The sequence below is a fragment of the Anopheles nili genome, chromosome 3 (genome assembly GCF_943737925.1).
Source record: "Anopheles nili chromosome 3, idAnoNiliSN_F5_01, whole genome shotgun sequence".
NCBI lineage: Eukaryota > Metazoa > Arthropoda > Insecta > Diptera > Culicidae > Anopheles > Anopheles nili.
In genome coordinates this window covers 813,769-841,429 of record NC_071292.1, presented here as the reverse complement: position 1 = coordinate 841,429, position 27,661 = coordinate 813,769, and the positions used below count along the sequence as shown (strand labels likewise).

At 40.2% G+C, this 27,661-nt stretch overlaps 2 protein-coding genes across 3 annotated transcripts in view; one reads left to right on the top strand and one right to left on the bottom strand.

Annotated features, from left to right (window-relative positions):
- The first annotated feature begins 1,160 nt into the window (after positions 1-1,160).
- Positions 1,161-27,661, top strand: part of LOC128722954 (uncharacterized) — an 82,510-nt gene continuing 56,009 nt past the window's right edge. For both annotated transcript variants that reach the window (XM_053816648.1, XM_053816647.1), the window contains exons 1-3: positions 1,161-1,566; positions 7,698-7,843; positions 27,329-27,447. The gene's annotated coding sequence lies outside the window, so the exon portion shown is untranslated. The remainder of the gene's footprint in view (positions 1,567-7,697; positions 7,844-27,328; positions 27,448-27,661) is intronic.
- Positions 2,491-27,661, bottom strand: part of LOC128727675 (muscle-specific protein 300 kDa) — a 67,785-nt gene continuing 42,614 nt past the window's right edge. The window contains exons 17-29 of the mRNA XM_053821612.1: positions 18,235-18,571; positions 17,855-18,132; positions 16,559-16,666; positions 16,305-16,466; positions 9,448-16,188; positions 8,822-9,382; positions 5,806-8,756; positions 5,479-5,514; positions 4,681-5,313; positions 4,413-4,602; positions 4,234-4,374; positions 3,645-3,715; positions 2,491-3,193 (exon numbers count right to left, since the gene is read on the bottom strand). Of these exons, the coding sequence (XP_053677587.1) occupies positions 2,950-3,193; positions 3,645-3,715; positions 4,234-4,374; positions 4,413-4,602; positions 4,681-5,313; positions 5,479-5,514; positions 5,806-8,756; positions 8,822-9,382; positions 9,448-16,188; positions 16,305-16,466; positions 16,559-16,666; positions 17,855-18,132; positions 18,235-18,571 (12,453 nt within the window). The 3' untranslated portion in view covers positions 2,491-2,949. The remainder of the gene's footprint in view (positions 3,194-3,644; positions 3,716-4,233; positions 4,375-4,412; positions 4,603-4,680; positions 5,314-5,478; positions 5,515-5,805; positions 8,757-8,821; positions 9,383-9,447; positions 16,189-16,304; positions 16,467-16,558; positions 16,667-17,854; positions 18,133-18,234; positions 18,572-27,661) is intronic.

Sequence of the window (27,661 nt, the reverse complement as noted above, 5' to 3'; positions counted from 1 at the left end):
CATGTTGGTCAAAACTTAATGAATGCTTGAAACCATGCATAAAGTATCTCGCAATCAGGAGCTCGAACAGTTTGCTACAGGAGCACGGCATAGAGATTCCGCTTTAATTTGAATATAAGCTTTGGTCCCGTGTCATGGACAAATTCATCGAAGAGCTGCACAACAGTATAAATAAGGGATTCAACATTCACATTGAGGTCTGCATCCGATGTGATTCTATTCCAGTCGACATTCAATAAAGCCGACGTTAGGCCAGCAAAATAGGCACGACGGAAGTTCCAACGACGTTGCGGAAAGCAGATGCAGATGCTCGAGTACAGTTACCGGATGCATTTGGCAAAACACCTTTAAGAACCAAAGCGGGATGATAATTATCAAGCCCGATTAGCGATTCCAAACTGCTCTCAACTAAAATCGGGTAATCGATAAACAGATCGCACGCGAAAATTAGGCCCAACGATGAGCCGTGCCCATTAACAGACGAGATGAGCTGCGTCGATCCGGAGAACTGCAATTCGTCGAACAGCATAGTTCAGGCAGAAGAAAACCGTGAGCTTTCAAAGTCCTGAGTAGGAAACGGGCCAGGAGTAGGAGTCCAGCGTAGGTTAGGTTGATTGAACTCTCCCATGAGGACAAACAGAACGAGAGACGATCTCTGTCTTACTTGGCGAAGCTCGTAGCAGAAGGAGTTAATTGTTTCCAGATCATTTGAGCGATCCGGAGGCACGTAGATAGCGCCGATCATTATATCTTGATGAAGTGCTTTCACGCGCACTCAGAGGCTCTCCGTCATCTAGTGTCAATAGTGTCATCTAGCCAAGTTTCAGTTAGAATAATCATGTCATAGTCAGCACAGGTGGAGCTCAAGAAGAATTCAGTAGTTTTCGATCGTAACCCACGCACATTTTGATAATACACTGACAGGTGTTTTGAGTCGTTTAATCCGTTACTAACTTCAAGGCCAGAGCACTCAACTCAGTGAGAGCAGGCCTACTGACTGGAGTAGAGTGCACCGGCAAAGCTAACGTGGCAGTAAGTCGTTCAGTTACGAGATTGGCACAGGAGTGTAGCAGTGAAACGGTCCCGGAGAGCAAAAAGAATCCTCGCTCCTGCGACGAAACTCAAATTCTCGGAAGACAAAACCCCTCGGCCAGGTAGTTGGTGATAGAGCGACCTGCCGAAGTGATCGCGGCAGGCTCACTTTAATCGTGATGAAACGCAAACTATTTCGGTCGCGATGCGAGTGTAAATTCGGCGTGCAATACAATCGGCGGAATTGATCCGTGATTAAATAAAAGTGCATTTCTGCTCTTCAGTGCGATTCGGGAACACAGTGTAACAAATAGCCAGGCACGTGAGTCAGTGACCGGCTCGAAAAGGCTTTCGCCCGACAGAATCTCGTTGGAGGTCCCGTCGAGAAGCGGTGGGTGCGATCGAAGAGGAGAGCAGGACGCAATGAGGGTTTACGGGGTCAGTTCGTTGCATGTATGTGCGGAGTGTAATTCTGCGTTAACTGCTGCCACACCACTCGACGACGAAGGAAGTCCATCAATTCGAGAAGCATCGGTAAGTTCACCCGTAGTAGTGTTAGCTGCCGAGTGAAAGTCTGGGAGCATTGTGTCGACGGGAGTAGTAGTGAGAATCTATGTAACCTACTTAGAATTGGTAGTCTCAGCGCAATAGAATCGGAATAGTTTGTTTATCTCGGTGAGAAGCTCACTTTATATCTCACTGATGAGACGTTTAAGTTCACTAGTTGTCCCATCAGCCAAGAAAGCCCGGCGAGAGTTACAAAACCACCCAAGATTTTCCCTAAGAGCCAGCAAATTAAGCGACCGTACAGTGCGAAGTTTTTTAATGAATGAATTTTAATTAATTCAAACAAAAGATGTACTCGCGTCACTACAAACGACGATAATCGCAAAGAACTTGCCCGTTACAAACCAATACACGACAGCAAGCATAGCGGTAAAACTGAAAAAACGAATATCAAAAACAGTCTGCGCACTGATCCCGCAAAACTGAATTTTTTTCACAATAGTAACACGAGAGTATACCAGCCAATAGGTTAAATTTGTCTCGACCAAACTGTAGTTCAAAAAATATTTTGTATAACAAGTTGAAGATCTCCGTTCGAAATTCACCCATAACTAGTGCTATAAAAACGCTTCAAGCGAAATGTTTCATATGCTACTTCCTCATAGCAAGCGCTGTCAATTTCATCGCTTGAAATATTCCAATCCTTTCTATAACATCATCTATGGACAGGTTTTGTAACTAAAATTTCAAACTGTTATACCGTGTTTTTTTTGTAGCACAGTTTGATAGTGAAAAAAATAGCCTCTCAGCTGGTATGTTCTCTGGTTACTTTTGCGAAAAATTTTGCGATTTGCGGCAAAAGTTCGGGGCCTGTTTTTGATAGTCGTTATATTACCTTTTTCGCATGGCACGTTGTTGCATATTCGCTTGATTTAAACATGCTCGTTACGATTATTTGCTTTTGTGGGTACATTTTATTATACTTTTGAAATAATATCACGATCCGTATTTGTATCTTTGAGAGTTCGGAATTATTCTGTCAAATATAAAATTTCACAAATAACCAACTTAACATATGATTACCATTAAATTCAATACGTTTTTACTCATCTGTACAGTAAACCTATAAAAGAAAAGTAAGTATTACAGAAGATACATGATAGTTGTTAGAACCTTAACGATATATCGTATCATCTTTTATAGATGTCGTTGGAGTAATGTATACCTTGGATCTATTGCTCTGAAAACGAATGATTCATATCTTACACGTGTGCATTAACACATTATATTACTTGCGTGTACAAAGAACTATCCCAACATATTTCAGCTAAGAAAGCGATTACACCCGTGTAAAGGTATGAATAGGGTAGGATAAGGTAGTGGGTTAGTTGGAAATAAGCGTTCTGGTTGCTAGATTGGTGGCGGTCCGTTCGGATAACGTAGCATCGGTTCCAGGCTTCGAGCAAAGTTGTTGGCTAGTGAACAGGAGTATTCTTCACCGTGGGGCATGAGAGTGACCACACCGAGCAGTAATAACAACATCGCTTGGATTGGCAGGGAAGCACGAATGACACGACCCAAGAAACGATAGCTTCGCGTGAGTACTGTGGTGTTGATAACATCGTCCTCCGCTTCTGCTTCGCCTGTGCCAATGCTGCAAATATGAAACGAATTGAACGATAAAAGGGTTCAAATAATTATTAGCAACGGCACGTTGTAATATACTTCTGTACCTACTGCCTTACATTTAAATTATACGACATGCTTTTACAGATACATTCCCTACTGACTTCAAATCAATATTTCATTTGCATTCTTGCGACAAATAAATCGTTTGACCATTCCCCCTAGCTTTTTGTAATATTATCATTTGCCAAATCATTACTAAGCTACTTGTCCAAACACTTTCTTATGCTATAGTTCTATACTACTCTATAAGTAATAGCTTCATTACTTTTTGCTGTAGTTAAAAGAACTAATCAATACAACTGCTAAGCTTTTTTTCCTGTAACTACTGTGGATTCTACCATAGTTGAAACATAAATAAAAAAATTTGAAACACTCTAAACAAACGGATACTAAATAAAATAAAGACTAATAATTACTTTGTACTGGAATCATGTGCCGATGCTAGTGATGGAAGGTTTTGCGATCCGCTACCATCTCGTTGAAGGCTCTATATGGGGGGAGTAGCATTGTGTATTTTTCAAAACGTGTTGAGACAGAGCAGACAAAAGTGTGATGTTGAATCGACAGAAAACAAAAAGAAAAGAAAAAGAAAATAGCATTAATTTTTAATCTAATCAGAATACAGCAGCCGAATGATGATAATCACACATAAACCTTTTGGATGAAGGAAACAAAGGCACAGGAAATGGGGCGGGGAAAACGTACACTACAAGTGAAAATGCGTAATCGAGAACTTTTGACGGCATTTACGAATGAAGGAGATACGGATCTATCTGTTCTGAGTACCGGCCAGAGTTGCGATAGGATATCACGTTGTTTATCACGTTTATCCGAGATATCTCCATATTTGTCGATGTTTGCCTGGTGGACGGCTACAACAGCTTAAAACAGCACAAAGATGATGGTAACGCGCTCCGAAATAGATTAGAAAGTTTAAGATGAACTAATCGTGGAGGTTTCAAGGTGACGAGACGAGCGTTTGGCGTGCAGATGTCTACTACTTACTGACACAGTTTGTGCAACAAAAAATTGACCCGCCGCCGACGAAGGCTTCGTTGTTCGTGGTCGGTGAAAATTGGAGATATATAGTGGTGGTGGTGGGTGGTGGTGGTGGTAGGTGGTGGTGGTGGCAAGATAAGTTCTCAAAGGATGACACATCTAGATGCGTCCTCGCTTGCACCTACCTCCTGCTGCTCGTGAGGTTGTCTACGTCGGGTCTGTTGGCGGTCGATAGATGCGAGTGATGTCGAGGAGGATGCAGGAACTTCTGCAAGGCTGGTACTACTGTCGTAACCCAAGGCCGCACCTATCTTAATGATATACATTTCCACCAAACGTCGAATCGAGTGGAAACGCAACCGAAGGTCAGTTAGCCTAGAACGAATCGAACGATAATAGGTAACTATAAATGACCGAAGCAACAAAAAATCATAACACTGCGTTGATTCTTACTTTGCGTACACTTCGTCGAATTTCTCCGATTTACTGGCGTCCACGTACTTCGTCAGTTGGGACGTTGTTTCTTGCAAGCTAACCACTCGTGGTTCACAGCGCATCAGATCCGCTCGCAGCTCCCGGAACATTCTGTATTTTTTCTCGACCAGTCGTTGATCGCTTGTGAGATCGATAGGTTCCGAGCACTTTATTTTGTTTTCCGTCTGCTCCAACCAGCCGCTCAGCTCCGCTATGGTTCGATGGAATTCGCGGTTTTCCATCAGGGCGCTATTCAAGGACGATTGCCAACGGGACGCACTGCTACAGACTTCATCCCAGCGCCGATTGTTTTTGAGAAGTCTTTCACGTAATTTCATCGCCCTCGCCGTATCACGTGTGTGTGTCGCCAGATGTTCACCGACAATGTTTAATGATTTGATTATGCTCTTGTGACTGTCCAGATCGAGTAGGAACTCCCGGTGATCTTGGATCGTGTCTTCGAGCGCGTCAATGTCGGATGGAGGACTGGCTAGTTGATTTCGTTGTGTTGATTCCGCCATTGCCAGCCATTGCTCCAATCGCCAGAGATCGTTGTCTATTTGCTGCCAGTTTCGGTTCGTACACAATGGGCAGGTCAGGTAGTCCGCATTGCTGTGGATGTTGTAATACATACGGTTAAACATAAATAAATTCCATCCTAAACTAAAGGAGGGGGGGGGGGGGAGGATATTTAGAATGTTTGCATATCATAGTTTAATAACAATAAAATAGAAAATAAAAGTTTTAGAGTAATAAAATAGAGTATATAGCACTTACTGTATGCAGTTAAAATTGTAAGCATTAGGAATGATCCTGCGATGCGGCGAAGAGACGATCGATAGATTATGAAAAACAGGGAAGTCAGAAAGGCAGCGTAGTAAATTGTGTTTTGCGATTCAGAGTGTCCATCATGACAGGGGCATGTGCGATTGTTACGTGTTTTTTTTTTGTTTGTTTTCACAGCGAGCACGTATATGATGATCAAGCCCATAGATAATGTATACGAAAAAGTGAAAAAAGTGAATAGAAATAGATCTAGATAACATCTGTTTATGGTTATGAGAGATGATAGAGAGTTATATGTTATGAGTAGTTCTTTCATACCTTGCTTCTTCCAGCTGTTCCTGTTTCTCCTTCCACTCCAGCAATAAATGATCATATCGCCTTGTTTCTTCACTTACACGAGCGCCAAATGCCTCCTGCTCTGTGGCCTGGCATTCGGCAATAAGTAGTATGTTGAGATGTTTGATCAACTCAATCGACGATTCACATGCCGCGGATGCCTTCGACACAGTTTGTACCGAAGACATGAAGTTGTTCGCATTAATGGCGTCAATCGCCTCCTGCAACTTTCGTAAGTTCACACTTGTTTCGGAGAGAGCAGTCTCTAGCTGATAGCGGTACGCATCCTTTGCCGTGATGGATTCACTCCTTTCTAGGCTTAATGTGTTCACCTGCACTGCGACTTCCTTCTCGTGTTGTGTTTCGAAAGCTTTGGAAGTATGGCTTAATAATGCATCAAGGCGATCTTTGATGCTATTACCTAACTGATGATACTCATCCATTTTCTGACGAAGATTTTCCGTCATAGTATTATTGGCAGAATGTCGTTCTATTAGCCGAGCTCCTAAGGTGTCTTCTTCTTCGAATAAATTCACCACGAGCAATAGCTCGTCGTGCAATTCTCGTAGACGTGAAATGTGGATTGTAGTTAAACCTCCTGCTTGATCTCCAGACGGAACGTGCTCAATTTGTGTTACTTGTACGTCGATCTGCGTTAGTGCCAAGATAATGCGCTCATATTCAACAATGAACGACCGATACTGTGACCTGTAGCATTCCAAATCAGTACGTAAAGAACGCATCCTTACATCTAACTGCTCCCAAACAATAATCATTCGGTGAGCTGTTGCAGTTATTAGGCGAAGCCCTTCATTTGACATGCGATCGTTATGGGAGAGAGATATGAAGAGCCTTCGCATAAGGCCTTGAATCGGCTCCAATTCCAAGATTTCATCTAATTTTATATCAATGGTTTCCAGCTCTTTTGTCATTCGTTCCACGTCAAAGCAGGGTAATGATTGCTCTAATCCTTGAATGTAAACATCTTGCTCGTGCACCCATTTCTGGTATGTCTCTACAATCTTCTGTAATTCAAGCAACATGTTCCACAACGCTAACAAATCCTGCTTTCGGCGACCTGATTCCATGCAAACATTCTTCCATCGCCAGTCCAGGTCCGCCGCATCGCTTTGAATACTGCGTCGGTTGATGTGCACGTTCCAGGATTGCACGTCCTTGAAGAGCATCTCACATAAGTTTAGCACTTCCGCTACATTCCCGCTATTGCCTTCAATCGATCGTTGCAGCTTCTCGTAGTCATCCAGCAATCTGTCCAAGTTGGTCTTCTCTAAACTGTCTACTACAAAAGGAGACCGCAGTTCACACTCGATTGTGACCATCCACGCCTTTATCTCTCTAATTCGTTCTTCCAGCGTGCGTACAGTTGCTTCGATTTCAGATATTTTCTGCGATCGACTTTTGCATAGTCTGGTCAAATAGTCCCACTGTGCGTGTAGTTTCTCCAATAGGTTCATAATTTCGCTATGTTCGTCTGACGTCATGCTATGAGCAAGAAGCTCCTTTCCCATCGTCGTCAACCAGTCCTTCTCACATTCCTTTAGTCCTAACTCCTGCTTCAACATTCCCTCTACTCTACGTATAAACTCTTGATCTTCCGAGCATGATTCGTATTTGTTTGAATTGTTCAGTTTATACTCAAATGCTTGCATCCATTCTAGAAGTGAATGATAGTGTTCCATAAACAATTTTCTATTGCGTGTAGCGTCTTCTGTACGTTTCACCAGAACCACGATACGGTGGTCTAATTTGTTGTATAGCTGCCACAACATCCAAACTCGTTTATGTAGCCGTTTCACATCAAACATACTAATGCAAGTCTTTAATTCTTCTTGTAATTGTCTCACCTCATCCAGCATTGTGCGGACAGTGTTCAACCGAACGTGATGGTTTTTCATAAGGTTCATCCTCGCTTGCACATCACTTAATCGGTGGTCCATTCCTGAGCTACTAATTTCCAGTGGATCAGCCTCGAGTTCATCAAGACATTCTTGCAGTTCATGTAAGCTACCTTGCACATCATACGATCTTTTAGTGAAACGTCCATACAGCTCATTAATACCAAACAAGAAGTTTTTCCACGTTTCAACATTATCTTGCAATTTCGTTATTTTTTCTGCAATTTTTCCATGTTCACTTGTCATTCCGACCAACGTGCACTCATCTTTAGTATAAAGCATCAATTGTGAAAGTTCTTGGCTCATTAGGTTCATATCAGCTTCCAATCGTGGAAACTGTTCAAGCAACCCATTTACCTTTCCTATCAGCTTGGGCAATTCCTTCAAGTTGATATACTCAAGCTGCAGAGTGAATTTATCTCGCTCGATGTTCGCCAAAGATTCGTACAATTTTCCTCCGATTGCACGGAACTTTTCCCAATGCCAAAGTCGATTGTCGATCTCTGTGACGCGTTCCGCGAATCGATCGATCCGATCATTGTGCAATTGGTTCAGTTCATTGAAGCGTTCTACTAGCCGTACATCGATCTTTTTTTTCTGCAGCAATAACTTACGCAGACTTATCAGCAGCATTTTGATTAGCTGACACTGCTCACGATACGCCCGAAGCTGACCATAGTCACTAGGTATTGACTCGGAAAGGAATGTTTGCACATATTGTAAATACTCTTGCCAGAAATCAAGCAATCGTTGATCATTCTCAGAGTGTACGACCAACTGCTGTACAAGCTCTTGGTATTGCTGGAACGTATCCTGCAGTAGGTTTTGAGAAATTGAATGTAGATTTTTTAAGTTGCCATTGTCGTCTGCCTGATCCTTTTCGCTGGTTGCTCTATGAATATCTTTAAGCCGTGCGATTGTGCCACACAAACTCAACATATAAGATCGAAGATCCACGATTTTATCATACAAATTTTCATCAACATGTCGCTGAGAATGAGAGGATTTTTGTAGTTTCTGTAAAAAAGGAAACAGTTACGATAAGTCAACTTTTCCATAATCTATGTTAAACCTGAACCTACCTCTTGAACGTGTTCCATCAGGGTTCGAGAAGATTGCACAACACTAGCGTTTTCTACTCGCACTACATCTCGTGCATGAATTTTGATTCGTTGCTCGGCCACATTGTTTTCAATGTCCTCAAGCTTTTTACTACACTCATCTATCTCCGTAAGCAATGTATCGCCAATGCTGAAGCCAACCTGTTCGTTGATGTCTTCGATAAGCTTACGCAGCTTATCTACTTCCTTGCGCTGCTCCTGCAGCGCTTGTTGGTACACTTCAACTTGAGGAAGATCATCGAAACGATGCAATTCGTCGTAATCGGTATATTCGTGGCATACCCAATCTTTCACGGTTTCGCAAACATCGTGATAATGCTGCCAAAGTTTAACCGCTTTTTCATAACGTTCGCATAAATCGCGCAAGTTTCCGCGCGTGTTTTCCCAAACGATGCTTATTTGTTGAACAGTTTCTTGAATCTCAACAGACACACATTCATCGGACGATTCGACCAATGGTTGGGCAATTATCTGAAGATCTTCAACCATCCCCTTTCTACTTTCTATATCTGAAAGTAATGTCTGAAAGAAAATACGTGAATTTAAGAATTATCTGGAGCATCAAAACTTCCATGGGAAATACTTACATCCAGGCGCTCAGTAGCTTTCAGCAGCCGCATGTAGTCAGCACTTTCTTGCAGCTGTAGAAGTTCCATCATAAACTCTGTCTCTTGTACGTGTTCTTGAATCATGTCCAGCTGCTTATGGAATTTATTCCACAAGGCCAGTCGGTTGCGTAACAATGTCAACACGTCGTCCGATCGATGTTCTAGTTCACTGTGTACGTTTTGCAACATCGAAAGATCACGCTCCGTTTGCAATGGCGATACTGACACCTTCAGGTTCATCGGCAGTGTATGCAACATTTGCCGGAGGCGCATAATCTCACTCCAGCATGGACTCAATGCCTCCTGGCAGTCCTTGCATTCACCCAGAGCCTGCTCTACAGCTGATCGTTTTCCGTTCACGCTGCTGCTGCACCTATCCAGTGTGCTTGCAATATCCGTCAATTGTTGCTCTTGCGTTTTTATGCCCTGTTCGATGTCTTCCAGGCGTTTGTAGAAGATCTCCGCTGCATCGAGTTCTTCTGATATCTGTTGTGACAAATTGCGCGATGCTTTGAAAATATCACTCACTTTGTCTGTATCGCAGTCAAGAGCTAGAGCAAATTGACCAACAAGCTCAGTATCGATAAGCTGTATTCGTGTTTTTAGAGTTTGCATTTTTTCGATATATATGTACAGATCTTCCTGACATTTCAACACCGTCTTCCCACCGTCGAATTCACGGGAAATTTCCTGCAATTCTAATTCAATGAACGCAAGCTTATCGTCGGGAGATGTATCTTTGGTCTTCATTGATTCCGCTATTTCACGTTGAATCTCCTCGATCCGACTAGACACGGCAAACCAATTGTCGAGAAGTTGACCATGCAACTGTCGCTGCAAATGCTCGTCTGTGACCGGGATCGAACTGAGTGCCTGAGCGAACGTATCACAACCACTGTTGTATACTTTGTTATTGAGAACCTCATACTGGGCCTTTATTTCCCAGAATGTACGCATATCATCTACCGATGTTTCTGATAAATTATTAACGACGTTAATGCATGCCAACTTGGATTGACTCAGATCCAACCAGTCTCCTAGCCGGTCCGCGTGTAAATTGTACCGGGTCCAGTGCGTTTTGAACGTGGTCAACAAGCTCAAGTACAATGCAACTTGTTCTCGAAGTTCCATTGCTACAACCAGTGCATCGTTGCTTTCTTTTTCGATAATTGGTGCCGAGATGAGCTCTTGCATACGTCGTGCTGTTTCGTTATGCGATCGCATCTTTGCTAGATGGTTTGTTATGTCTTGGTCCAAAGATTCGTACATGGTGATGTATCGCTCAAAGTCTTGTGATGAAACATTACTCAAATCCGGGACGCGCTGCTGTGCCACCTGTAACCACTGTTTCTCAGCGATCATTTCCTTCTCCAACACAGTCCAACGAGACGCTGCAAGTGCAAGTTTTCCGGCCCTGTCAACTGCTCGTTCCAAAATCACTTTCGTCCGGTTGTAAAGAGCAGAATGCAGTTCAGAATGTCTTTGTCGAGTTAGAGGATCCAAATTTGTCTCCAATGATTCCAAAATCGCTTTGCAATGGTTCAAATTCACAAAAAATTTGCGATAACGCTGCATTTCTTCCTGCAACTCCTCCAACGAATTGGTAACGATTTCATTTTCAATGAATATCTCTGCAGCTCCTGTTATCTCCTGAAATTCGAGCAAAGTCTGTTCATACTCATCTGCTAAACTTCTTAGCTGTAATAGTTTGTTTCGCTCCAGTACGAGTTCGTTCTCCATATGACGTAGCTGATGAGCTAATTGTGCCAGTTCATTCGCTGTCTTAGTATTTCCTACAGATTTCAATTCTATTCCACTGTACTCGTTTGTAATCGTTATAAGCATGTTTTGTACAAATCGACGACTTGTGTCAATTTCATCCAATTTACAAATTTTACTCACTATTGCCAGCGTATCGTTTGCAACGAGTTCTTGGAAGTTGTGCTCGTTCGTGTCTAGTCGGTTCCTCACGTCGCGAATCGTTTCGTTGATCCTGCACATGTTGGTATGCATTTCATCGCTTCTTTTCTCATCATCTACAACGCACTGTTCTAAAGACTTTACTTGTCGTAGCAGATGATTTAGACACTCATCAATTTCCTTACTAAGTCCGGAATGAGCACTTTGGACGTATGCGATGATTCTTACAATTTGTTCTTCAATACGAATCAATCGTAGTTTGTACATACGATGCAACCTTGCTCGAACTAGTAGGTTAGTTTCGTCGTTTTCATTCGGCTGGGGTATATTCATTCCGGCATTCAACTCTTCCAGTGATTTTACAACATTTTCTACGACATCGAACAACAGTTGTTGCTGTATTAGAGGTTCATTTTCATGCTGTTGCAATAATCGTATTACATGATTCAGGTCATCATTCGTAGTAGCAACTTCTTCTTCTTCTACAGTTACAGCAGTCGTACCCAATGACATAACAGAATAATGATCATGGCCATGACCACTTTCGATTTCAAAAGGGTTTGAAGAAAATTTGATATAGGCAAACATTTGATTGATGTCCTGCCAAGGAATCATTCGTTTCTCAGCATAGTTTTGCTGGGCTTTCAATATCGAAAAATAGTCAGACAAATTCAACTGTAGGTTTTGAGATTGCGAAGGATTTAAACTTTCGTTGATAGGGCAACTAATTATTTCCGGTAGGGTTCTTTGAGTTGCCACCTGGTCTTGGACTATCGTTCCGAATACAGGATCAATATTTACTTGAATGTTCAATCCAACATCCGTTTGTGGATCGGTCTCTTTGCCTTCGGTAATGATACTTTTCATCACGGTCACTGAATCACTTCCAATCGATACCGGAAGCATTGAACCAGACATACCAGCTACATTCATCTGCGCATTCACTTCCACTTCAATTGGTATTGATCTTTCCTTAGATTTCTTCGACTTTTTCTTCTTAGAATGCTTAGTACTGTCTTTATCGTTATTCACTTGCATTGCTTTTTGGTCTTGCGATACACCGTACTGATCTTCTTTAGCTTCTGCACTGGTGGCGAGAGTTTCACATAATTCGGTAACAACTACTGAAGCGCTTGCCGTTGCGTACGATTCCACAGTTGCCATCTGTGTAGATGGCAAGTCATCATCTGTAATTGTAGGTTCATTCTGCGGTACTGTTTGGCTCAAAACATCATCATGTTCATTAATGTTTACTTTCACCAACGCATCTATTTCTGCAACATGTGAAGGGCTTGTTTGGATAGCAGTGTCAGTGGTTGTACCGTGGGGCGTAGCTAAAGATAGTTTTTCCGCCTCCAATCGTGTTTCCATGGACGGAGAATGTCCTCGATCTTCAACGCGAATGACATCCGTTTCAACGAATGCGTCACTCACTTCAGGAGGAATAGTTTGAGCACTCTCATCCAATGTTTGTATCTCAGACAATATTTCTGTTACGGCACTACTATCAACAAAGTGCACTGGACTAGTCTGCACAGATTGTAGTTTGAATAGAGTTGCTGGATCAATTACTTCTTTCACTATCTGTCCCAAAATAGGGCCTACAATTTCCTCCGTATTTTCTACCTGCAATTGCATTTCTTTTGTTTCGATAGAAGCCGTCTGGTTGCCACTATCGGCGGTATCTGTTTCACGAATGGCCGGTGCTATATTATCAAGTACATCTGTTTGAGCTTCTTGTGGGACTAACGAAGGCGGCTGTGATGTTTGAGTTTCTATTTCCATCGCTTCGACAGTAATTGTTTGTATTTCCTTTGTATCTTGATCAATATTGAGTTCCTGTTGATCGACAACTAACGGAGAAGTTTGTTGTGAAAAATACTGAATTTCAGGTTCGGGCGACGTCTGCATTGATCTTTGTTCCAAATCGATTGGCACCAATAATCGTTCAGAAGTAATCTTTTCCACTTCTATATCGATGGATTCCTTTTCTTTATCTACTTGCCCTGTTGCAAATTCCACAGGCGTTGTTTGCTGTTGAACATCTTCAATATAAATCGCCTCTACCACCTCAGTGGGTATTATGATTTGCTCTTGTATGTTTATCGGAATCTCTATGGTTTCTGGTTCTATAACTTCTTCTATTATATTAATAGTGTTAACTTCAGGCTGGTCTGCCTCTGTAAAACTTTGATACGAATCAAATCGCTGTTCCGATTGTTGCGCTTCTGACCAACCGTCAGCCGACGGATTTTTACTCTCAGTATCCCTGCATACATCTTGCACGGGTAATTGATCAGTGTTAATAGCCTTTTCATTTTCGTTCTTCCCCTTCTTTTTCTTTCGACGTTTCTTTTTGCTTTTTTCGTCTTCTTCGACTTCCCCTTCAGCAGTTGTTTTATCAGCCTCATATCCTGGATCGATTTCGCCAATGTTCAATTCGGGAACATCAAAGATTTGCATTACCTGCGCAAACGGCTCTTTGCCATGAGAGACAGACGTTTCCGATGTTGTTTTAACTTCGATCAAGCTAACGCTAATTTTTTTCGTTTCAGCAGGATCAACACTCATTGAAACTTTTAGCGATGAGCTTTGGTTTTCTCCAATCGATGCTACCTGAACTTCGAAGTTCCTTTCATCATTGTTAGGGGGCTTCATTGTGTCAAAATCTGTATAATCTTCATCACGTTGTACTAACTCTTGCTCAGCAATAGCTTCAGTAGGGCTATTGGGATCTTTTTTATTTGTGTTTGCAGCTTCTACTGCAACCCGCTGGATAATCGTTGTTACTTGAGTTTCTTCTTCAACATCAAATGATTCTGTAAGGTCTCTTTCTGCAGTCTCAACGTCTATTAATTCTTGTGAAGATAATTCAATATTTTTATCCATAGGCATAGTTTTGGATATTACTGTTTGCAAATTTGATTGAATATTTTCCGTGGCTTGAATCGTATCTGTAGTCCGTGTAATTGCTGTTTCGATGACAGACTGAGAAATCCCAATAGGCAATTCATGCACGTTTTGATCTGGTTTAATTTCTGGTTGTGTATGTTCTATTTGACCAAACTCAGTTGTTACAACTTCATCATTCGATTGTTCTTTAGGCGTATCGTGCGAAATTTCAACGGGGACGAACACTGGCTGGGACCAAGTAGGTGTTCCTTCTATCAATCCTTCAACCACTATTGGCACTTCTATTTCTGCGCTTTCATTTCTTTTTTTTTCGTTCGAAGCAACTTCTATCGCGATGGGAACTATATGCTCTGCAAACCCACGTATCGTTTCGTCTTTCAATATATTCGGCTCAATTTCGATGTAGCTCGATCCACGTTCAGGACTAGTTGGCCATATGTTTACTGCCGCATCGCTTTCTGGGTTTGCGGGAGTCGTTTGGGTTTCTTCTTTGGGAACAGTACTTACTGGTGACATTGATATCGGTTCCTCAAAGACATTTTCAACATGCTCGGCTGGTGGCCAGATGTCATCAATAGGCTCTAGGGATCTAGTTTCCGGTACACTTAATTCCTCGCCGGCTGTAAGTGGTTCGTTAAGGCTTAAGGAATTGGTTACAACATCGTTGATAACGTCAGCAACAGCTTCTGTAGCAGCGTCTAATATGGTACTAGTACTAGTTTGTGTTTCAACAATAGAAGCAATCAACTCTACTGGTGCGATTTGAGCATGGGAATCGAATACCTGTGACGGATCTTCCAGCTGCTGTTCGACAGCCGGCTCAGACGTAATCACCTGTTGCTCTATATCATCAACTTGGTCCATGGAGCTCGACTGCCCTGGCATATTGCTCGCGAACAGGGCTGATTCAGTCACCACAACATCGCCTCCTTCAACTTCAGCTATTAATTCATCTTCGTCAACAACTCCACGAGATTCTAGCAGCTGTGATGTCAAATCCATCGAGGTGACAATAGAGGCCTTTCCAGGAATTGTAGATTCAATCGATTGTGCTGGTTGAATCACCTTGCGCAGAGTGATTTTCTTTGAACCATCCCGATTCACTACGATCTCCGTAGTAGTGTCGTCCGGTTCGGTGAAAGTTGTTTCAAATTGAGTAGGTATATTTTTCAATAGTAGCTCTGATGACCGATCACTTTCCTTTCCTTCCGCTGGTTGTGTATATTTCGCCTCCACCACTACAGATTCCTCCGTTTGCCTACCAGTTATTCCGTGGGTACATGGTACGTTTGAAATTTGCACAGTTTCAAGACCGTTGGCAACTGATTGAATGATCAGTATGTTGTCAGTAGTGTACTCCGGTGCTGCTTGTGTTTGAATCGATGATTCTTGTGTATTTAAACATACAACTGGCTGAACGGCATGCTGCGCAGTGTCCACAGGTATAGTTTCAGCTATGATCGACGCCATAGGACTTGTTTGGCTTTCTATATCTACCGTTTGCTTTTCCACTTGCGCTGTCGTCGGTTCCAGGTGGTTGGCCAACCTTAAAATATTGTTTTCTAATATAAGGGCTTTTTCGCGTAGCACGCGTATCAAAACTGTCAAATTTTCTCGCAGTGTGATTGTACGATCTTTTACATCATTGTACACGAGATACGGTTCTGTCTTATTCAACACTTTCTGCAAATAGGTTTCTTTTTCACGCAGATCACTTAGAATGGCACTATCTTCATACATGCGCCGACGGGCTTCTTCTTCCGTACTGCATTCGGTAACTTCGGTTAAGCATATGCTGGTTGCGGAAAGCCATTGTTCGATTTCCTCTAGTAACGTGAGATAATTACGAATTTCCAATTTCCTTTGCTCCCGTTCCTTCAAAGTTTCCTATGGAAACGAAACAAAATACCAACACCAATTAAATAGCTGCTTATCCTCTCAATATACTCCTCAATGATCAAATTCACCATTGTGCTATCGTATGAGTTATTTTTAGAGCAAACCTGTATCTTTTCGAGGCCATTCTCCGCTCTTTGTCGTAAGGAATCGATCCTATCATCGATTTGTTCGATTGCCGCAAGAACATTACGATCCGCATTCTCCGGTAATGATTTCGCTATCGTGTAATTTTGTCGCTTGTACTCGGCTAAATTTGTTACAAGAATCTGAAATTATCACCATCCGGTTAATAAAAAACACGTGTTCAATACTTCACATCGCGTTACATCCTTGTTAAAGTTAAGTTGCTTTACCGTACCTGTAAGCCCTTGATGAGATCGTTTACATTTTCGTACGGTAGATTGTTCATCTCTAGTTCGGCGCTGATCAGCGAGTCCAGAATACTTTCCACACTTTGCGCTAGTGCCTGTAAATCGTGTAGAAAACGAACGACATAATTTAGCAATCGGGATTCACATCGCGCACACTCGGTTTGCAACAAGACTAAAAAAAAGTGAAACAAAACGTCACTTAAAGGCAAACATTGCTTTCGTTTTGCTCATCAGCACTTTTAAAATCAAAAAAACTACGTCGCGCACTGCTTTCAACCGTTTTTCCTATCTGTGCTAGAAATATCGATTGAAGGTCTTTCCAAAAATAGACTAGCCAAATATCATAACACAACTCAAACATTAAACTGTGAGTAGAACAGTAACACAATCTTAGCAGTTGTTTCATGCATCATTGGTTTGTCGACTGCCGATTTCAGCACACGTCGACCTAAACATACAACATAAAAAAATCGCTCGGAAAATGCTCCATAATAACATGAATATTTAACACTTTTGAACCACCATTTTACAACGTTAATTTTTCAACGCCTCACCAGCGCAGAATGAACGATTTACTGAGAAACATCCAATCGTTTTTTATTTGCCTTGATGAGCAAGATTGGGTAAGCGTTCATAGGTTGTTTGCTTACGATCAATGATCGACGAACGACGTATAATTGTAACAAACAAGATATGATGTTTAATGAAGAGTTTAAAGCCGTTTGTAATTGTAACGAATACGAATTGTAATGATTGAACAATTGATACTGTAAATATAGGTAGCACGAGGCATTTGCATGAAGTGTTGATGATCTCTTCAAACTGAATTATTTAGTCCTACACTAAATGGCAGTAGTAAAGTGTCAAATATACATGGAATCTTGGAACAATTGTACCGATTATGTTGGAAATAGTACATAAGACAAACCAGATGATAAATTATATAATCTATAGCAATATTTAGCAATCATCTATTTGTATCAGCAACCATACATTTTGTTCTCTAAATTCTTGAAAAGCAAGCCAATAAGATATGACATACGAGAAACACACGAAAAACACTGTGTAGCATTCTGCTAACAAACATGGTATTAATAAACAAGCAAAATAAAATTTAACATCAACAGTTCGCAGTACATGACTCTCGTTAAATAAATAAATAAATCGTTGAAAGTAAAAGTGTTATAGCAAATAGAAATCAAGGTGTGATTAGCAAATCAAAAACAATATTAACCAAACATAGAAAATAACATAAAAACTACATCTACGAAGTACAACGTCACCTGTTTACTGTTTGTGCATTCAGCCACATTTTGTTTACTTAATTCTACGCTGTCCGTTGAACCTAATGAAGGATCGAAGGATGGGGGAGAAGGAGAGGAAGAGGAAGTTTGAGGGTCACTTGTGGGTTTAATTTCGGGATTTGGATCAGAAAAGATTGGGAGTATTTCGCTAGCATCGGCCACTGTTTGCTGCAAGGATAACTCTTCTTGGGGACCATGAGGGTTCGGTGTTAGTACATTGTTAGTCGTTGTAATGGTTGCATTTGCTGCTGCAGTTAGAGGTGTGCTGGCATCGTTGGTATTTGGAAGGTTGCTATGCGAACGCATATAATCCAATTCCGATGATAAATGCTTTCCTATCATAATCTCTCTAGCTTTGTCGGAGGAAGCTAAATGTGTAAGATTTGAATCGCTTACGTAAAGAGCACTATCTTCAGTTCGTTGATTCCCTATATCATTATTGTGAGCATTAATAAGTACGTAATTCTCTTCGGCCTTCCCGTAAAGCGAACGATCCAGCCATGCTCTATTTTGCCAAATACAGTAAAGTCCTTCAGTAGCCAAAGATTCTTTTTCGGTCATTGTCGATGACAGTTCGGCTAGCTTATCGCCATCGTTCTCGACTGTTCCTTTTTCAAATGATGTGTCTAATGATTCAATCACCATTTTCACATCTAAACCTGACTGTTCATCTTTTGTCACTAATTCTTGCCTTGTCTGCAAAAGTGGCAAAACTTGCTCAATAACAGTCTGTGCTTTATATCTCTGAGCATCCTCAAGTTTCAAAATACTTGCACCTGCGATTTGATCACTTTTTTTTGTCATATTTTCGCGCACCTCGACGATATCCGTTTTAGTTTCTCCAATTTTAGGTGTTTTGTTCAAAATATTGCTTTTCTCAATTAGACAATCTAAACCTATGCCAGATTTATAATCACTTGATTCTTTTTGCTGTACCATTTCCGCTTGTACTGTTTGCTCAATATCTACATTGCTTGTAGTGAAATAATCCACAGTTGAAAATTCTTTCACGAGCAAATATTCCTCCTTAACCAGAGTTGTAGTTTCACAATCTGTTATTCTTGCTCTAAATGTATCACATTGTGTTGTCTGATCTTCAACTGCTGCATAAAAAGTTCCTTCTTGAATATTCTGAGAAGCAACATCGAAACTTGCTGGTGTTTTCTTCAGCGATGATTCGACCAGATCAAGACCCTCTGTTTTGATCGTTAAGAGTTTTAAAACTGATTTTTTTGGCTCGGTGATGGAAATTTGAGCAGATTCTATTTCCATTATCGGATTTGAAATTTCCTCTTTACCTAGTTCAATCTGTTGTATTTCACATTTTTCAATATTTTCTTGCTGTTTTTCACTTAGTGATGGTGAAGCAATATACCCTTTCTCAGTTTCTGCCATATTGATAATCTCGAAACCATCTTCTTCGTCAAGCGGTTCTTGATCTAGCTCGATCTTGACAACGGTGTTCGAGAAAGAAACTCGTCTTTCTGCTACAGGAACACTCTTGGAGCTTTCATTCTCAAGGAAAACTTCTTGTTCAATAGACTCAATCCGTGCTTCGTTACTACCAAACCGTTCCTTTTCCTTGATAGACTCCGAGAATGGCACAGTTAGTAATACTTCTACGAGGGGATCAAACTTCACGTGTCTATCCTCTTCACATTCAATTATGTTTGGCATTTCCACCACTTGAACTTCCTTTGAATCATCTAGAACTGAAACTATTGCTCGATCATTCCCATTTATTACTGAATTTTTTGGATCAGCATTATTGGGACTTTTTTCGTAAGGTGTCAATACTTTTTCAGTTTCTTTATTAGACTCTGAAAAAGGTATAGCCTGCAAAAATTCAATATGACTATCAAATTTAACCTGCTTTCCTTCCTCATCCTTGATTGAATGTTTATCACTTAGATTTTTCAGTAGACGATTTTCATGTTTACTTGAGGCTTGTTCGAGTTGTTGAACATTTTTTCCTACAAAATCGCTATCGATTTTTTTGAAAGATTCCGAAAAATGTATAGATTGCATTTCTTCTACATCCAAATCAAATATGAGCTTCTTTTCGAGACTTGCTTCTACAGCCCGACTTTCCATAAACGTACTGAGTTCTTGTTCAGACTTGAGAGAATCGCTAATCTGCGAGGAACATGTTGTTTTCTCTTTTGTCCTTGTTTTGTGGTCGTGGTGATCTAAAAGATGTTCAATTTCTTTAGAAGACTCTGATAAGGGTACCTGCTTAACAATTTCAACAACTTCAGAAAATTTCACATGTTTCTCATGATCAATAGCTAATGATGTTTCGTTTTTATCGATAGATATTTCATCTACTACTGCCATTTGACTGTGGTCATGTAAATAAGAAATTTCTTTGGGAGATTCAGAAAGCGGAGTAGCTGCTAAACGAGGCTTCACACTGTCTGGTTCCTCGTTTTGATACTCTTCGGAAGAAGAATGCATCCAAGGCAACTTCTTTTTCTTGGTTCGCTTCTTCCCTTTAGATGAATTTTCAGCATATTCTTGAATTTCAATTTTCTCTTTTTCAACGATTTTAGAATCCATACCAGAAATACTTGGAATTTCGTCAGGTGAAACACTTGTAGGCTCTGAAATGTTGCATAGTTTCTGAGATCGATCTACAATTGGTAACTCTGTTTGACTTATTAATAGAGGCAAAAACTTTTTGTCTATATCATGTGTTTCAGATGATCCGTCTCTGAAATGTGCTAAAGTCAGTTTTCGTGCTTCTCCACTACCTAAGGAACGACCAGCAATAGTGGTTTTATGGATTATTTTACCAGATGGCTCTGGTATATTAGTATGGCCCGATGGAGCTTGTGGAATATCACTTCGATTCAGATTTCGAGCTACAACTTCAGCATACAATGGACCCGATTCCCAAATTGTTAATCCACTTGTCACGCTTTCTTGTTGTGCTTTGTTTTCCTCTTCTTTTGTTTTATCATCCTTTACCTTTGCTATCTCTGCAGCTTTAATAGATTTCTTTGACTTTTTCTTTTGTTTCTGTTCTGATTGTGTCTGTTCAGTTGAGAAGTTTTGTTTCTCAGAACATATTGACAGAGCATGATTATCAACTGTGTGCAAGACTTCGAGTGGGACCTTAACTAATTCATTAACCAGGGGTTCTCTTAACTCTTCGGTAGTTTGAGTAGTGGTCAAGACAACATCATAACCTACTGGTAAATTATGTTCCTCTGGTACAGAACCAGATGAAGAAGCTTTAATGGATTTCTCAGACTTTTTCTTTTGTTTCTGTTCTGATTGCGTTTGTTCAGTGGGTATGTTTTGTTTTTCAGAACATATTGACAGAGCATCATTATCAATTGAGTACAAGACTTCGTGTGGTTCCTCCACTAATTCATTAACCTCTGGTTCTCTTAACTCTTCGATAGTTTGAATAGTAGTCGAGACAACATCAGAACCTACTGGTAAATTATATTCCTTTGGTACAGAGCAAGACAAAGAAGCTTTCCCTAGGGCTCCATAACTTTTATTACTTTCGATAAAGGATTGAAGAACGGTTTCATCACTCAGTTCAACTTCAACAAAACTTTCATTGCGAGAAATGTGTCCTTTAATATGTTCTACTTCAGCTGATATTAATACGCTTTCTTCTGGTGATGGCTCGGAAGATTTTCCCATCATTTTTATAGTCAACAACCTTTGCAATTCTTGTCCCGCCACTACTTCCGCGTACGTTTTTTTACCCTTTAATTCTTCCCAAACGTTCTTGACCGGCGATTCAAGATCTGTTTTAGAGGGGGAATTGATAGAAACTGCACTCTTTTCTAACGCAATGGCTGATTTTTTTGTTTTTTGTTTGGCCACCTTAGCTATTTTCTTTTCTTTTTTGCGTAGTTCTGTATTATTTTTCTCTGGAGCATGCTTCTCTGAAACATTAACCTGTACAAGCAATTTGCCTTCAACTACAACCTCGCCTGCAGCTTGCTCTAAACTGGATGTGGATTCAATAACACCTTCATTAGATTCAATGCTAGACACCATTAGCTCCAAATCTTCTTTTACAACGTTGCTCTGAAGGGGAATATTTATGTACGATATATCAGCTTTGCTGATAACCGAAGCAATGCTAGAATCAAATGCGTCTGATCGTGAAACATCAGTACTGCTTATGGATTCATCACCCATCCATTCAGTTAGCGAATGTTCTTCGTTGTCAGGCATTGCATAATACATTTCTTTTGTATGATGAGTGTCTTCTACCGGGAGCTTAAAAGCAACCCTATCGGTATTGCTTTTATCTGAATGTTTATATGTATTCGATTGTTGCTCATTTTCTGCAACCATCACTTGAATGACAAATTGATGTATATCTTCAGATCCCGGGTTAGCCATTATCGTCGCGTTAGACATTTCCAACATAGCGTGCGGTTCAGTTGTTTCTTTAGACGAGTCGATTTGATGTAAATCCTCTAACACTTCTTTATCTGAGCTACAAAAAGCTTCATCCAACATAGGTTCCGACAGCTTTTCTATACCTTTCAAAGCGTTATCACGTTGAAAAACAAGTTCAACGTTTCCTATCACATTCGTAATATCTTCTAATTGTTCATTTTTCGACAAAGATAATGGCATGTTTAATTCTGGTTCTTCATTGTTAGAAGATAGTGCAACTTCATCTGTTGTCATAGATTTGTGTCTCATTTCGACAGGTTCTGATATTTTCTCAGATTCACCTTTTTCAGTTTGTTCATCTTTGGATAAAATAGGGCGTCTAACAAACTCTTGTTCTTCGTTGTCTTGATAATCAGGACCATGATTTGTTTGCACAGTTTCGCCATACTGTGATTGTACACTTCTCGAAAAATGTGAGATTCCCAATAGCTCTAGTTTATCTTTGTCCAAACAATCAATGACCTGTACTTCCTCCAATGATTCATCTATCACTATCACATGCTCATGACATTCATGATCTGTACACTGAACATTCGTTTCTGATGGTTTTACGTTCAAGCTCTCTGTTTGCTTAAATAGAACATATTGCTTTTCACCATCACGCAGCTGATGGATATTATATTGATTGAATGTTTCATACAACAGATTGTTCACTATTAGCTCATTATCTCGTTCCAACGTTTTATCTATTAGATCATCACTTCCTAATAGTGTAGCTGTGCTTTTAGAAAAATCGCTAATTTGTGGGTCTAAATCAGATAATTCATGAGAATTTAATCCTTCGTTCAGTAGCTCAACCTTATCATTGGAATATGCAGTCTCAAAAGTATTCTGCACTTGACCAACTCTTAGCAATTCATAAGTACATTCTGCTTTTTTGAGCTCCCAATGATCAGTAACAACACTAGCTAAGCTTTTCATTACTTCAAACTGATCTGATCTTTTAACCGAAACAGTCTTGTCCGCTTCATTGCATACAATTGTTGCATCCGGAAATGAAGACAAATCGTCAATAGTCAACTGTTGTCCTGAAGCTGCCTTTTCACTCAAATCTAATTGCTGATAATTATTCTCAGCATCTCTTAGTTGCCATGTACACAAATATGACTGTTGTAATGTACGATATATCTGTTGAAGTTCCTGTTCACTTCTTCTATTTTCGACATGAGCTTTATAATCATTAGAACACGATTTTGTATTCTTTATCAATAGCGATTCTTTGACCTCATTGCCTCTGGATACAATTTTTTCAACTGAAACTGAGTCTGTTGTCAACTTTCTATCCGATTTCGTTTTATCGAACGTTTCCAGTACAAAATTTTCAATATAATGTCTCTCAGCATCATGATACTGCCAAAAATCTTGTGCTCGTTCAGAAGGACTTTCCGGAAGCGGTTCAATGGTAATTGATTTCACCCGTTCCTTCTCTGGGATAGCCAATATAGGTTCTTCTTGCTCATCTGCTGGAGAGCTTGTCAATTCTACTTGTTTTACCACTTCATCTGACGCATCACGAACAAAAGATGTCATTGCCTGTTTTTTTTTATCATCTACGAACAATGAAGCATCTATGAGAACCGTTTTTACTTCGACCATATCCTCCCCGATGCTACGATCAGCTTCTGATAAAGCTGATTTTTCTAATATAGACTGCTCCGAAAGATCCACATATTCAATAGAGTCCATTAATCTCATGGATGTGCTTTGTAAACTTTCATCATTTAGTACAGTTTGTTCTTCAGTATCAAATCTCTCCAGCAACACGCTATCCAGCTTTTCAATTTTATCTGAAGAAATTACGATCTCCATGGCTGGTTTGACACATGCAATTGACCTGAAGCTCATTTCATCGCCCATAGAGCAAGTAACTATATCCTTCATTTTTAGCTGACTTTCCGATTGCTTATTGATCATGGTCATTGGACGTTGTAATACGGTAAATGTTGATGAAGGACATACTTCTTGAATTAAAGATTCTTGTTTAGTAACAGTAACAGTATCATCAAGAAATTCTGATGTTTTTGTTTCAGTAAGTTCGATCATTGCAGATGCCACATCAGCGGGTTCTGGTAAAGCTGATTCTTTTTCCAAAACGTCTACGGACTGCGTTTCATACACAACTGAAGGGGAAATGTCCAGCAAAGAAACCTCCGTAGCTATCTGACCGATATTCATGGTCTCGCGAACCACATCAACAAATTCTTCTTTCGGTGTTTCTTGAACAGTTGGCTCCAACGGTACAACAAGGTTTTCTGGGGTTTGAGAAGGTTTTTCCACTTTTGCTACAAAGATTTTAGGCAGTTCCATTGTCATGTATGAAATAGGTTGCAGAAGAATTTCTTCATGAGTTATCATCGATATCTTTTGTCGATTATCGCGCCATTTAGCGTTTATAACTATTTTTTGCACTGGATCATTATTTTCCTTTTCCGAATCAAAATGACTGTCTACTTGATTTTGTAAACAAATGGATTCTGATTTTGTTGCTGTTACATTAGATGGAACCATAGTCGAAGCGGAGGTAGTTATAGTATGTTTATCACTGTTCTCTTTTTCATCTTTATCATCTTTAGCTAGCATATCTGTGCCTAAAGATATACTTTCCAGCCTTGGCTTATATATGTTCTGGTTATGACACTCAAATTCTTCACCAGCTTGATCTGCGAGATGTGATTGCTTAACTGGAGAATCGTGCATAAAATCGTAGTCTTCAAATACCAAATTACTTCGAAACTCTTTATTGCCTTTCACAGGACTTTCGAGCAAATTTGAATTGAACGATTCTTCTACAGAAGTAGTGCTATTATCTCCAGTTCTCGATTCAGATGTCCTTGCATTAGTAAGCGACTTTTGACGTTCAAAATTGATACCAACAATGATGGTTTCTATTTGCTCTTTTGTTATTGAGCTAGAGCTTGTTGTTGTTCTGCTCTGAATTCTATCTTCTGATATAGAACTAACCTTAGTAGCTTCTTCAGCTTCAAATACTTTTCGTTCTGCTTCTAAAAATGCTGCCATGTTAGCAGAATCAGATTTCTTTATTTTCTTAAATTTATCCTTCTGCTTTTTCGTTGGACTTTTTTCAATCAGATTAGTTCTATCATTTGAACGTGTCGTGTATTCTGAAACTGACAGAGTTTCAACTTTTTGTGGATTAGATAAGAATGTTTCTTCTGATATGACAGCAACAAAACATTCATTCGTTCCAGACGTGTTGTTGTTTGCAACATTAGCACCTGCAATACTTTTCTCGTTTGGTAGCGATTCTTCATTTGTTGTGATGCAGACTTTCTGTGTTTTTAGTATGCCACTCATATCAGGCATACTTTCCATTGCGACATTAGCAGAAGCACCACTCATCTCACATAAGAACAACTCTTCTCTAGCAGTCATTAGCGCTTCTGCCTCAGCCGTTGGCATAACAAGAAGTTGCTTCATGTCTAATGCATCGTCGATTCTGTCATTGACAATGGTGCTACTAATCTCATTTAGGAATGAGTGGTCTCTCGCAGTCATGAGAGCTATTTCTTCTGCCGTTGGTATATCCCGATGTTCGATCATATCTGGCTTATATTCCGTCTCAACATTAGCAGTTGTACTCATTTCACACAGGAACGATTCGTTTTGATTAGCTATTTCATGTGCCGTTGGCATGTTAGAGACAAAACGCTCAGTAGTTTCTGATGCGCTTTTCATCACAACATCATCATCTCTACTATTCAACTCAAACTCGTCTCTTGCACTCATGGATACTACTTCCTCTGAGGTAAGCATGTCAGAAACAAGAGCTTGGGAAGATTCAGATGTACCTTCCATTACAACATGATCATGTGTACTACTCATCTCACATAGGAACGATTCTTCTCTCGCCGTCATGATTGCTATTTCCTCTGCTAAAGGCATATCCGCAACAGAGGATCTGATCATAGTACCCGATTTTTCAATTTTTATATGATCAGGTAGACTACACACTTCTACGTGTATTGGTTCGTCTGCCATTTGCATCATTTCTCTTGACACAGTTTTTTGTATTGAGGAAATACAGGAAGTATTAAGTAGTTGATGTTGATCGCTGTGCTCATCACCAGATTTATTTTTTACGATTTTCTTTTTCCCTTTTTTCTTTATCTTAGAATCTGACTCTTTATGCTGTTGTATCTCCACTGAATCTGATGTTTTTTCCTTGGTTACATAAAGATCTACAGTTCTCCCTTTGCAATCAGGTGTATTCTTAGCTTGGGAAGCGGGATCTGAGATGTTGTCACTGTATACCGAAGTTAGCTTTTTCGAGCTGTTCCTGGTGCTTTTCATAGCACTCTCCTTGTTTATACATTCAATATTTTTTTGAACAGCTTCAGCAACCATGGAAAATGGTGTCTCCAGCAGTTCGCGACTTTCGGTCTCATTTGTCTTGCTGGTTTTATTGAAATCACGTACACCAATTTGTGCTTTGTCGCCATCTGACAATTCGATCGACGTAATCTTTAAGGTTTCGACAGAAGAACAACATAGATCCACCACAGAAACATTTTTATTTTTCTGAGTTTTCCCAGACGAATCGACATTCTCTACCACAAGTTCACTATTGCCAACTTCCTGTAGCATATGAGTTGTAGTAATTTTGTTTTTCTTTTTGGCACTTTTACGAAGCAACTGACGGTTTTGTCCTTCTTCTCGATCAAGCTGAATCTGCGTAACATAATGATCTTCCTTCAATTCTGGTTTCGATATCATCACCACTTCTACTGGTTGGTTGGTTTCGCTAACGTTTATTGTTATTTTTGTCTCGGCACTTGCATTTACCTCTGACTCATCGGAAAGATTCACTATGGATACCGTTTTCATCTGATTCTTAGAATTTCGAGCTACATTTTTGAATGATTCGTTCACATTGATTTCTGTCACAAACACATGCTCCTCTTCATCAAACACCGCTGTTTTTTCATGAGACACTGGCTGTAATTTATCATTCATTTGTTTCATATGCTTAGTTTTGCTTTTCTTTCCTTTTCTGCTAAGGATATTTTCAGATTGCTCCGCCTTTTGAGATGTTACTACTTCGGATGTTTTGACGGTGGATGACAAATCACCACCAATGCGCTCCATTGCCACATTAGTATGCTGTTTATCCATAACTGGTAAGACATCATGTACAACTGTATTCTGTATGTCTTCTTGTTTGATAACCATTTTTGTCATATTCTCATGTATGTCTCTTACATTCTCTGTTGACCTCCCCTTAATTGATCCTTGCTTTCTGTGCGTTGCTTTAGGGCGGGACGTGATTGGCACTCGGCTAGAACATCGCTGATCACCAAAAACAATATTTACTCGCGATACACTTTCAGCCTT